Below are 13,240 nucleotides of genomic sequence, written 5' to 3'. Positions count from 1 at the left end.
TGGTCAGCCTGCCTTCTCCCTGGAGCCACTTTCCTTACCAGTGACCTTCCCCTTCCTCCACATTGGTTCTTTAAATAAAAGAGGAAACACAGAACACTCTGGGAGCAATCTCAGCATGCTCTCTGTTGTCTGCTTTGTTATAGTTGCTCCCACTTCCACTTAACTAAAAATCAGCTTATGTGAGGTTGACCAGAAGAGAACTTTTACATTAAGTGGAAGAGTGCCTTTATTTAAGAAGGGGCTGAACAGAGAATTGTATTTCAACTTCATTTTAATTTTTAAGTGAGGAAATAACTTATGAGTTTTGATGTTATGTGTCAGAATTTGCATTAACCCTTCATATTTGTTCCAAAATTTTCAGTATCAACTTTAAAGACCCACAATTCCAAGAAGATTATATTTTTAAAGCAGTGGTGTTACCTGGGGCAAAGTAAGTAACCTGTTTATGTTACTTGCATGATTTATCAACTCTTCTGCATCAACAGTTGCATTGGAGACTGTATGGGATTGGTTCTGGTTTGTGTCACAGAATTGGACTTAGTGACTTTTGGCTGTCTTCCATCTTCATAACTTGATGCCTTTTTGATTAAACATTTGTCATCTTAATATTCAGAAAACCTTCACCAGTTCTGAAGCCAGGTGATTGGGAAAAATCCAACAATGATGGCAGACCTTGGAGGCCACAGCTTGGGTTTAACCGTGATAGAAGGCAAGTTCACTTGGACCAGTCAGCATTCAGAACATTAGGGTAAGTAGCAAAAGATTGCATCTGTTTTGGGGCTTTTGGTATGTTCATATACATTTATCTGCTCATTGAGCCAGGAAAATGTAGAGCTATTAAAACTGAGCCATGGCAATCTTGAATGTTTAATAGATATAACTTGTGTGCAGCATTCTTACGTGTTTGAGTTACTGTAAGGGAAACAGAATTACTGACAAAAAGACACTTAACCATCTTGTTCACAAGGAAGCAAGTTGTGTAAACCCAAAAGGCGTTTCAGCCTTGCATTTTGTCAACACCAACTGTGCCCCTGCCTTGTTTCTTATCAGCTGATTAGAGGCTTTCTTGTGCCCCTTATACTTTAAGATCTTCTGAATAATGTTCAGTGCCAAAGACCATCCCAGCCAAGTCCCTGGCCTGCATTTTTTGAAAACTGCAGGGTAGAAAGTTCCCTAGCTTTCAGAGAAAATGGTTGGCAACCTTCAGTCTCGAAAGATAAACCTACAGCACCCGGTATTCCCAGGCGGTCTCCCATCCAAGTACTAACCGGGCCTGACCCTGCTTAGCTTCCGAGATCAGACCAGATCAGGCATGTGCAGGGTTACAGTTGCTGCTTTCAGAGAAAGCTTGTTCAAATTGTCCAGTGGCATTTTATATTTCCATATATCCACCTTAAGAGACACCACTCCTTACTATACTATTTCATTCTTCTGTAAGGCATAGGTAACTTTGATTGAGGAGAGGTTCATATATTAGTGGACCAGGTAATTTCTTATGCTCGGTGGGACAAAGCAACAGAATCATACTGGGCTGGTATCCTAAGTAAGAAGTGATAGAGGTGTGCTGTTTCAGTTTTATTTTTTCACCGATTTTGGTTTGGTTTTATTTCTTTTTTGGACAAAAATGAGAAGTGCCGAAAGTGGTGTTATGTGTTACAGTGCTCATGTCCAATCATATGTAAGATAGTCCCATGCCCACCTCAAATTGTAGAATGTATAAGTCTGTAATGTGAGCTGTTTTCATAAGAATCAAGTCATTGTTGCCATTTGTGAAGTGAACTGTGGCAACTGTGTGCTTTTTATGGATATGTGCATTCATTATTTTTCTTCCACCTTATTACAGCCATTCAATGTCAAGGGACAGAGGACAGTCAGGTAGTGGAGTTTACAGCAATATTGCTCCCCCTGGAACTTACAACCAGGGAAATGCATACAGACCACTGCTGGGCAGGCCACAGCAACAAATTCCAAAATTGTTATCAAGTAAGTTTATTTTCTTTTTTGCTTCATCATTCAACCAATTAAAAGTGGAAATCTGGAATTTTGTTTATTTTTGCGGTCTGATATGTTACAAAAATTAACCTTCCTATGGCACAGTAATACTGCGGATTGTTAGAGTTCCTCAGCTATAGATATACTTTCCTCACACTGCAAGATAACAGCTGGTTTAATATGGTAGCTGAGAGTGTCATCCAGGAAGAAACCTGTTCAGATTTTGTTTGAGCAACAAACTCTGTTCAACAGTTGCCTTAGCCACTCCCAATCTCAGCCTTCCCATCTGCAATAATTCTAGCCTACCTGTTGTAAGGCTTACTGATATATAGTGCTTTCGAATATATTACATAAATGCCTTTTCTTATGTTTGTATAATCCTGGGGAAAAATAACTATACATGTTTAATGAATTTGAGTTTTTTGTAGTACTGTTTAGGCATTTCCAATTTCACGTGTGTGCTCATGTGTCTCAGTCGTTATAGTGCTTTTGTAGCCACTTTTTTGAATGTGGGCTCAAACTGTTGGCCTTGAATATGCCCACTGCAAAAGTTGGGCTATATGCTACTTTTATTTGGCTTTCTCAACAAACAGCTGTTCTGGTCGGTGGAAAGATGCATTAACCATTCTTATCATGCCAGAATGAGAGGGCATGTTGATGATAGAGATTCTTAAGTGTGGGTTGTGAAGAGGCTGTTTTCCACATTTCTTTCAAAGAGCAGGTAGCTTTAGTTGTGAAAACCCTGTTGTGTTCTTGATAAATAAAATGGCAGAAACTTGCCATGAAGGCTCTCAAACTACAAATTAAACTCATTTGATGACATTAATGGCACAAAAATAAACCAGAGTGGGAACCATGCTGGTCTGATGCAGAAAGACTAACAAAGAGTCTTATGGCATTGTGGAGAATAATATTTATTGTGCCATCAGCCTTTGGGAGCCAGAGCTGCCTCTTGTCAGATACATAAAGCGAGATCCTGACAACTATGGAGTGAAGAGAGAAAAACATATTTATAAACAGTGGGAGCAAAAGGCTGTGAAAAAGGAGTAGCAGCAGCATGTCTGTCATATTTGTATGCAGAGGCTTCTTCTAGCTAATTCTTTTCTTCTTTTGTATTCCTATTCACAAGACTTGAAATATGAAATAATACAAGTAGCTATCCCAATAATTTTATGTTTCTGCCACAGCATGCCTTCTGCTGCAATTTAATACTTATTCTGTAACATGGTGCCACTTCCTTAACGGACGGTTATTTTCTCTTTTCTATCTCTGATTCAAGACTGGGTATAGGAGGGCTTCTTCTTAACTCTTTACTTTTCCTTGCTTCTAAAACTTCATGAGTAGTTTCAAGAGGCAGTTTAGCCCCAGTTCTTCCCCCCACCTTAACTCTGGTGCAGTTAGTGAAGTCAGTTCTTCCATCTTCATCCAATATTGTTATGATTGCATAGTCAATAGTATACAGCAGCAGTACTCAAACTTTTGTCTCTGGAACCCTTTGCTCTCCTACAAGGAGTCTCTGGGAGTCTTGCTGGCCAATGCACAGAGTTTCGGTGAGCCCGAGAGCTCAAGCACACATGTGGAGCGGCACAGCACCAAGCCCAGTGTTGAATACCATCTAAAATGTGGAGGGGAATGAGGAAGGAGAACCACAGACAGGGGAGGCGAGAGAGACAGACAAGCAGACTGGGAAGGGGGGCAGATGGTGGCCATTCATGCTTATGGAGCCCTGGAAGGAGACTTGGGGAGCCCCAGGGCACATAGGAGCACACTTTGAGAAACACTGGTATATAGGAAAGACTTAATAGAAAATATTTAGTTCAGGGTTTTCAAACTGTGGATCAGGACCCACTTGGTGGGCTAGGACCTGATTTCTCGTGGGTCTCACAGAGCCTCCAGTGAAAATACAGGTGATGGAAAGATCAAATAATTAACTGCCTTAAACACTGAGGGTCTTCAAAAATCAGCTAGTTGCCAACTGCCCTGCAAAGAACTGAGCATCTGCAGTTTGCAATATAGTTGCTAATTGCCCTGCAAACAGATGAGCTCCTGCAGTTTGCAAGCTTGTGTAACTATAAGGAAATAAATGATTGTGCGTTTTTTTTCTGATGTGTTCTCTTTTGCCAAGTCTGTCAATAACAGGTAATGGGAGCAGGTGAAGGCTGGCCTTGAGACTATCCATTAGGATTGCCTCATCACAAGAAATGGATTGTTTTTTGTGACTAAATAAAATATTACTAGTAAATAAATTAATAAGAATATTTCTTTGTAGGTCACCTTTTTAAAAGTCTCATAAATAGAGTGTCATTTTAAAAAGAGGGTCCCAGTGCTAAAACGTGAGACACTTGTATACCTGGGGAATGTTTGGGGGGGGTAAATACCCTGGGGTGCCACTGTGGGGGGGGCGCGCTGCCACAGCTCCCTCCTCCCTGCTGCCCCGCCTTCTGGAGGCCTAAAAACTTCCAGTTTTGACTGAAAATTGGGTGACATTTTTAGGCCCTCTGGATGCTTTGAAAGGCCTTCTGTGGGCCAGGGAGGCCGCAGGCTGCCTCTCCGTCTCTCAAAAGGTCTCCAGCGTGCCCAGTGGGGGTGGGGCAGAATGGGTACAACATTTTGTGGTCCTGGTTCCAGGTGGCACAGGGACTAGGATCACAATCGGTTTGAGAACCAGTGATTTAGATCAAATACTTCCCACATCTTTAAAAGTTGCTAATTCTTTGTCTCTGTGCAGTGATGCATAGTGGAATTCTGCACATGCTCAGAGCTTACTTTAGAAGCTTGCAGACCTTTGTAAAGTAGGGACCCCCAGGCATGGTTGCATGACTCAAGCAATCCCCCAATTACTTTGTGACCACTGCTGAAGCAGCATTGGAAGAAACACTTTCCCTTTGTCCTTTATTCACAGAAAAACGTCTTCTACCTCAGTTTGCACCTTTAGAATGAGTTGCGTGTATGTGTAGTTGTCCAAAACAAAACTGTGCACTTAGCCTCCATGATAAATATGAATTCCATTCTGGAGGTTTGTCCAGTAGTTGGAACATATGTAAATCGATATAGTTGGATCTTGAAGGCAAGCACTTTCGTGCCTGGCAAAAGCACCACAGTGAGAGACTGCACCTATGCCAAAGTGCCAGTGTGGCCATCCATAAACTGGGTTCCTAGGTGATCTTTTAATAGTCAGTTAGTAGCTCGGTATGGTCATATGGCAGACTGGGTCAGATTTTAATAGTGTCATTTCTGTGGTGTAAAACTTCCCTCTACTTGTGAGCACAACACCTGTTTTTCTGCCCAGGAAGGAACCACCTCAGAACACCTTCATTTAATGTAAAAAGTTATCTAGGCAGATAAGGAAGAACTAGAAATTTTTTTCTCAAATCCACATTTTGGAACTTGATCCCCTCTCCTAAAGAGACCATCTCAACACAGCCTGCCATCGTGCCTACTCCACCACTGCCATCGACAATTTCCTTGGAGCAGACTGCACATAATTCCTCTTCAGAGAGTTGGAGAGACCAAGGTGATGCCCGCAAGAGGCATGGCAAGCTCCATGAGGGGCAGGTGGCCAGTGCTTGGGATCCACTCAGAAAACATTAGCTGGTGACCAGAACTTCTAAAAAGCCTTCAGAGGCCTCCACATCTATGCAGTTCACCTTGGTAGCAAGGCTGTTAACACTAATGTATCCCTTGGGCTTAGATGTTGCATGATAGATAAAGTAATAGTAAGGGAACACCAAGTTTATATTCATTTAAAGCAAGTAACCCAGGAAGCTGAAGGAGCTTGTGGATGTGATCTTGGACACTTGTAATCTCTGAAAACTCCTGGGGTTCAGGTGACATGCCAGATATCTTCTCTATCTTTAAAAGGGGGGATCTGGAAAACTACAGATTGGTCAGCGTGACATCACCTGGAAGGGCCTCAAATAGATTTTTAAACAGAATGATTGTGAGCTTTTTAAGATTTGTCAAGAACAATTGTCAAAAACAATTGACTAACAAGCATTTGTCAAGAACAGTTCATGCTAGACTAATCTCATCTCCTGTTTTGATAGAGGGGCTTATCTGGAGGTTCCACAGACATAGTGTACCTTGTATTCAGCAAAGCATTTGCTGTGATATCCTTGTGGATAACATGGTAAAATGTAGGCCAGATGATACTGTTGTTAGGTGGGTTCGGAGCCAGTTGAACAACCATTCCCAACATGCTTAAAAGTGGCCCCACGTCATCCTACAAGAGAGGTATTGGGTGAGGTGCCACAAAGCGGTATCTTGGGCCCTGATCTGCTTAACATTTATAAATGATCTGAAAGAGAAGTTGCTTGTCAGACTTGCATATGACACAAAACTATGGGGAGGGGAAGCTAGCACCATGGAAGATCAAACAGGGATCAAAATAATCCTGGCAGGATCAATCATTAGGCCCATATTAACAAGGCAGAGTTTAATGAAGACAAATGCAAGGTCCTACACATAGCTTCAAATAACCAGATGCACAAGTATAAGATGGGAGAAACTTGGCTTTGCAGTAACACGTATGAAATGGATCTCAAATGGAAAGGATCTCTTAGTGGACCACAAGCTGAACATGAACTTCCAGCTGCAGAAAAAGCTAATGCAGTGGTTCCCAAACTGTGGATCAGGACCCACCAGCAGGTCTCAACCTGGTTTTTGCTGGGTCGCAAAACTGATAAGCGAACATGAAAAATATATTGAGCACTATGGAAACCAGAACAGAGTAGGCTCTTATCAAAGACTAGGCACAGGGGAATGCAATGCCGCCTGAATGGTTCCAATCCAATGAATGCGGAGTTCAACAAACACTTCAGAATGCGGTGTCCCGTGCCAAACCCCCCCCCACACACACACACAGTAAAAAAAAAAAAACTGGCAATTGAGCAGCTGGTAAAGTGAAACCTTTTTTTAAAGTCTTATAAAGCTAGGTGAGTACCAATACAGTGTTGTTCTGAAAAGTGAGTCCAGGTGCTAAAATGTTTGGGAACCACTGAGCTAATGCGTTTGACTGCATTAGCCGAGACATACAGTCCTGATCAGGTGAAGTAATAGTTCCATTCTGTCTTTCTTGAAATATGTGCCAGTTTTGACACCACAATTTAAGAATGACATTAAGGTAGGAGGGCAGCAAGGGTGGTAAGGAATCTGAAAACCTTTTATGGCTAGATCAGGCCTAAAGTCCATCTAATTTGCATTCTGCGCCCACCATGACCAACCAGGTGCCTACAATCAGGGCATGAAAGCAATAATCCTTCCTATTGTTACTTCCCCCTCTTGTAATTGGCATTCAGAGGGTACACTAGCTCTGAAAAACTGAAGTTCCATGTGGGCATTATACAAGGGTCCAAAAGTGGTGATGATCTGCCCTTCACTGTGCCAGGTGTCTTAACTGATCCAGAAGTCAAGGAAAATTCCCCCCCCTTCTCCATGGGGAAATGGATACACAGAACCTGACTATTTGCTGCTTTTCTGAGATACTCTGGTGTTCCAAAGAAGTTGATCAGGAAATAAGGCAATCTCTGCTTCCTCTGAACTTTCTTAAACAACTCAAGTGAGGTTCTTTAGAAAAGCAGTCAATGTCAGAGCATAGTTTCCTAGTTTGAGCAGAATTTCCTAGTCAAAAATTTCTTAATTTTTTAAAAAAATACTAAATGTATAATCCAATGGCTTGAAATGCCCCCACCTTTAGGGTATCTTTTCCATATCCTTTTCTGTGTCACGGAATCTTCTGTATGTTGCAGAGGATTCTGAGGAGTTTTCTAGGGTGCACATGTAGTTTGTGGGGTCCTGGCAGCTGGGGAGAGATTTTCAGCAAGGGAAGAGCTAACCTCCCCCAGTGAGCTGATTTTTGGTCAGTGAAGCTGCCCTTAACAGTTGTACGCTCACCTCTTGCTGTATGTTTAACTTGACCCTTATCTTGGTCTTTGTGTGCATTTATTTGTATTTGTCTTGTGTTTTTTCATCTTGGAGAAATAAAGTTTTCAGGCATTTGTTCAAATATTAGTTTCTTTGGTTTATTTTTTCAAAATCAGATTTAAAATCTTTTTGGTACAACGATCCTAGAAAAAGGTACAACTATCCCATGCCACTTCATTTCTGGTTTTTTTTTTTTAATATGGTTTTTTAAATTTTTTTAATTTAAAAAATGTGTTTTTTTTAATATGGTGAAATTTTAACTTGTAGACTTAATAAATTAAGGCTTTTTATTTTCTAAGACTTTTTCTATAAGTGAGTCAAAATTGGAAAACAGCAGAGTAGTACAGTAAATCCAATCTAAGCTCTCTCAGAGCTAGGTGAGGGAATTAGTATTGTTGCCTGATTTGACACTGATGTGCCAATTTTCAGCTGATGAATAATTGTGTGCTGATAGCCTGTGGGAGTCAAGTGGAGTCTGGTAGTACTTTGCAAATGGCAGGCTTGGTTTCTACAGTCCAGAGTGTCCAATCTTATTACTTGCATTTCAGTCAGTAAACTTGTCAATTAGCTGGCTTGCCACTAATCAGAAAAAAAACATTTTTCAATCAGTAAACATGAAGTCTTAGCTTTGATTGCCATGCTGATTACATAAGTTGTCACTTGAGTTACTAGTGGAGAGGGCAGCTTAAATTGCTGCATCAAGGAATTGCTTACATTTTCAAGACCAACAAAATAGTCACTGTCGCTTCTCTCAGGGGTCTGTACCTTTTTGAAGTACTATACCTCTCATTTTTATTCCCCCCTTTTCTGATCATATTCTTTCAGAGCCATAATAATGAATGGTTAAAAGTTGATGTTGAACCCTTCCCATTATTATTTAGATGAGCTCTGTCTGCATGTGATAATTCCAAAGCTGTGTACATTCCTTGTATGAAATTTTCAACACTGTCGCTTGAAGAGCAGTTCTGTATCTTATATAAGATTTTGGGACAACATTCTCACCTAATAGGCTGTGATCATTTTCCAATAATTGTGTGAGAAGGTGGCACAATCCACACTGCATCATTTGACCTATTACTTATTCTCATTTAACTCATCTTCCATGTTATTTAATGAATTCTTCTATATCACTAAAGTATTCTGACCCAAAAACAGAAATCAGATGAGTTTTAAAAAGCAATATGTGGTCCTACTCAGACTATATTTGATCATACAAAGTAAAATCCAGCTTTTTCTGTTGATCATACTCTTGCATTCCTTGACCATACCTTTCTATTTGACAAAGTCAAGATTTGTCATTCAGCAGCAGATTTCCAGAAGCACAAAAAAATAGATTCTAGGAAGACCAGGTTTATTACTCATATTGCCCTTCTGTTTACAAAATGCTACATCTTCTCTTGTTAGAAAAGTCAGTAGAGCCTCCTGATGTGAGTGGGACAGAACTAACGGTTGATAGAACCCTTTCTCCCGTTACCCACAGAAAATAGCTCCTGCCCTGTCCATAAAAGTAGAAATGGAGCCCTAGCCTACCCAAGTGACTATGAATTTCCTGCTAGTCTCCAGTAAAAAAAAAAGAGCTGGTTTGGTATAGGAAAGGTTGTTGTGTCCCTTTTATGATTTATACGTTGCTCATTTTTTCAGAATAGGCTGGCATTTTTCAGAATATGCTGTCAAAAGGATTCCAATAATATTGATCTTAAATGGCTTCGGTTTTATTCTTCTGCTTGAATAAAGGATTTTGGGGGGACTTTATCTTTGAATTTCCAAGATTAAATAATGAGGGTAATAGCAGATGCTTTCTGTAATAAAAACTCACAAGGCTTTGTACTTTCTAGATTGTTTTAGTTCTGGCAATACTGCCATTAGTGTGTAAGGAATTTTAACTGTGTGTGTGGAGTTTGTGTGTTAAATTGCTTCAAATCTCCACAAGAGTTTTATTCATATAGTTCAGATAGAGATATCCTCAGTTTAATGTGATCTCTGATGTACGTGGTGCAAAGAACTTTGTATGACTGAATGATTCTGATCAAATGGTAGCCAAAGCAAGAATTGCCAAAGTGTTGCAAATTGGGTTAGATTTCCTCCAGCAAAACTATGTTGGTGTCAAACAGGCCTGCGTGCTATGTACACAGTTCTCTCAAGTCGCCACATAAAAGGGTTTTGTTCAGGTCAGACCATTAAATCATCAGCCGTCCAGTTTGTTAGTGCCTGGATTGGGTCTCTGGTTTCCTTCTAGTCATTTTTGTTTTGTTTTGGAGGGGTTTTTTTGGTTATGTTTCTATTGACTAAGGTAATGTAGTATTCCAGTAAATAATTGCTAGACTTCAGTGTCCTTGAATATTAACAACTTAACAGGATATTACTTGTCTGTGACATAGCATATCCATTAGAGAACTCCTGAAGCCAGCTGTTATAATTAGGTTGCACTTAAACACTGTTGAAGATGTCACTGAAACTGAAGCCTTTTATTGACACACGATTTAAGTGTTTTGAACTGGCCTGGGAGCTATTGATTAGATGTTTCTTTCATTCTGTTTACTGATCTATTTATTTAGAAGAACAGAAGCCATTTAATTACATGGCTTGTTAAAATGATGTTGTTGTTGGTCCATCTTTGTAGTATCTTGTACTCTGGTACTAAGAAAAAACTTAAGTGGGTGATGTTTCAGCAGTATTAGATGCCTGGAAGGCTTTATGTCCACATCCACAGTTTATCTAATATATATCCAGAAACTATATAGGCTATAAATCTAAATATACTTCACCCCTTCTGGAACACTCACACCAACCGCCACTCCTCAGGAAAACAGGATAAGACAGTCTCACATTAAACCTTGTTTGAAATGTCCTTCCCTTTTATTGAATTAACCCTGAACCTCTGTGTGAGCCCAAGGTCTGCTCCTTTCCTCTGGGCCCATTAGGGAAGTAGGGGACAGAATTTGGAAATTTCCAAATGGCCGATTCAGCTGGCATTGCCATTGCATCAGACATATGTATCAATGGGAGGGTTACAAGCTTTAACCAGCAAATATTTAGTTGCATGATTAAGAACATAAGAACAGCCCCACTGGATCAGGCCATAGGCCCATCTAGTCCAGCTTCCTGTATCTCACAGCAGCCCACCAAATGCCCCAGGGAGCACACCAGATAACAAGAGACCTGCATCCTGGTGCCCTCCCATGCATCTGGCATTCTGACATAGCCCATTTCTAAAATCAGGAGGTTGCACATGGGACTCATGCATGATTCACAATGCTTATAAGTGAAGTTACGGTTAAAGACATTTGTGTGACATTTAATTTTGTGTATTTGGTGTCTTTGGAGCAGTTACCTTGAATTGGTGAGTTTCTATAATGGAGGAATGCAAAAGAAAATGTATTACAAATGTCCTGATGATGCGTAATGGCTTTTGTATGTTTAAATCGAAAGTTATCTCATTTTTCAGTTTTTCAAAATGGCCACCCAAGATTTTTTATGATTGGTAATTTGGAATTTAAATATAATTGATTGGCTTACAAGCATATAACTAATGAAATCACAATAATAGTGCTCTCACTGATGCTGTTCTAGAATCTCTGTCCATTGAATTTTGGAAATTAGGCTACTTTCTCATCTAGTATGAGAAACAGAACTTGCTTTCCACCTATCCCTCAAAATTTACTGAATGTGTTTTTGTTTGTACTAAATAATGTGTTGATTTGTTTTGAAATTCTTGAAACTTTATGCGTCTATTCATTTTACATATCAATGTTACTCTTTGTTTTTAATTTATAGATATTAGGCCTCAGGATACCTGGCAAGGGCCTACACCACTGTTTCAACAGCCGCCACAGAGATTTGACAGGTAAATGACACTTCCTAAAAATAGATCTTTTGATCTTTTAAGGTCTTTTTCCCCCTTGATTTTTCTATATATACTGTGTATATGAGATCCTGAGTGCAAACCAATTAACAATTCTACAGCTAACATTTTTAAATAAAATGCATTATTTGTATCTCTAAAGATGTGAATAGTTTTGGGTTTAGTTTGTTTAAGGGAGCAACCTTTCCATTATTAATCAGAAACTTCAAAATTAACTTTTCCGTTGATGCTCCTGGTGTAGCATGCTTGGTTCATGGCCTTTATCTCATTGAACCTTTTGAGGCACTATGAATTTCAACACGGAGAGCTTAAAACTGCATTAGGTTTTGGACAGGCTAAACAAATTTCTTTTTAGGTGAGTCGTGGAACTTAATGAGGCATAACTAATGGTGGTCCACTTTTATCATTGCTGTGCTGGAACCACTGCATTAGTACAGACCAGCCATTGATTCTTGCTACAAACCTCTTGAAGTCCTAATCAGCTTCTTTGGTATAGCTTTTTCAGGCCTGACAAGTCTATTGTAGGGCAGTGTCACTGTAGGTCAGTAGTTATTAGTTGCCACTGAAAACAGTTTCTTAAACTACTTAAGACTGAACAGAATTAAATGCAGGAGGGACTCCGGGGAGGATTAGGGAATCTGCAGTCCAATAAGTACCATGGAACAGAAAGAATGTGACATGGTTTGATAATAAGGGATGTTTTATATGTGTTTCTTCGTTGAGAAGCTGTTGTATACCCTTAAACCAGATATCCTGGAGTTTTCTGAGTGTATCTCTAAATAATTCTATTGTATCTGTGGTGCAAAATAAGACTACACATTTAGAAAGATTGCTAAACTGAGCATATGTATTTTTTCTTCATATATATTGTTCCATTCTAAAAGAGAACAATTGATGACAAAATAATCAACTGTGATTCTCCAATAGCTTCTGATTTTTACTGCAATCAATAAGTTTCTTTTTAACTTTTCTATAAGAGGTCACATTTACAAAACTATATATTTTTATTTTTTGAATAAAACAGAGGCCAATTGTAAGGGTGTCTGAAAATAATGTCATGGCTTGGTCATAATCTTACTGTCATAAAAGCTTGATTCTTGTACATTACTAATTTGGTGATCTTTATTAAAACATAAATCTATATTTTATAGTCCTAATTAAGAATATTCATGATTGTATTTTCATGGCTTTTCATATTTGTACTGAAGAGAAATCAAATCAAATCATTACCAGGGCTGTCCTACTTTGTCACTGTGAGTCTCTATATCAAAATTAAACTCTTTTGAGGTTTCCCACATTTCACTGGGGGGAGGGGGACTTGTTGGGATAGTTGCAGTTGTTCTTGTACAAGCCAAAGGGGCAACGCAGGTCAAATAAAAACACTCTCATTCTTTTATGATTCCTACAGCCTTTACAAAAACATGACCATCTTCTCAATCAATCTCTTTCCCAGTACTTGCAGGC

The 13,240-nt window shown here is 39.5% G+C and overlaps 1 protein-coding gene and 1 pseudogene across 1 annotated transcript in view; one reads left to right on the top strand and one right to left on the bottom strand.

The window, feature by feature from the left end:
* Positions 1–13,240, top strand: part of XRN2 (5'-3' exoribonuclease 2) — a 78,885-nt gene that overhangs the window by 58,732 nt on the left and 6,913 nt on the right. Inside the window, exons 25-28 of the mRNA XM_066623388.1 lie at positions 362–430; positions 614–748; positions 1,844–1,983; positions 11,689–11,758. Coding sequence (XP_066479485.1) covers positions 362–430; positions 614–748; positions 1,844–1,983; positions 11,689–11,758 — 414 coding nt within the window. The remainder of the gene's footprint in view (positions 1–361; positions 431–613; positions 749–1,843; positions 1,984–11,688; positions 11,759–13,240) is intronic.
* On the bottom strand, positions 1,220–1,336 carry LOC136650311 (5S ribosomal RNA; annotated as a pseudogene).

This window comes from Tiliqua scincoides, chromosome 4 (assembly GCF_035046505.1).
Source record: "Tiliqua scincoides isolate rTilSci1 chromosome 4, rTilSci1.hap2, whole genome shotgun sequence".
NCBI classification, from domain to species: domain Eukaryota; kingdom Metazoa; phylum Chordata; class Lepidosauria; order Squamata; family Scincidae; genus Tiliqua; species Tiliqua scincoides.
Note: the sequence above shows the minus strand (reverse complement) of the source record. Positions and strands in the feature narration are given on the sequence as shown.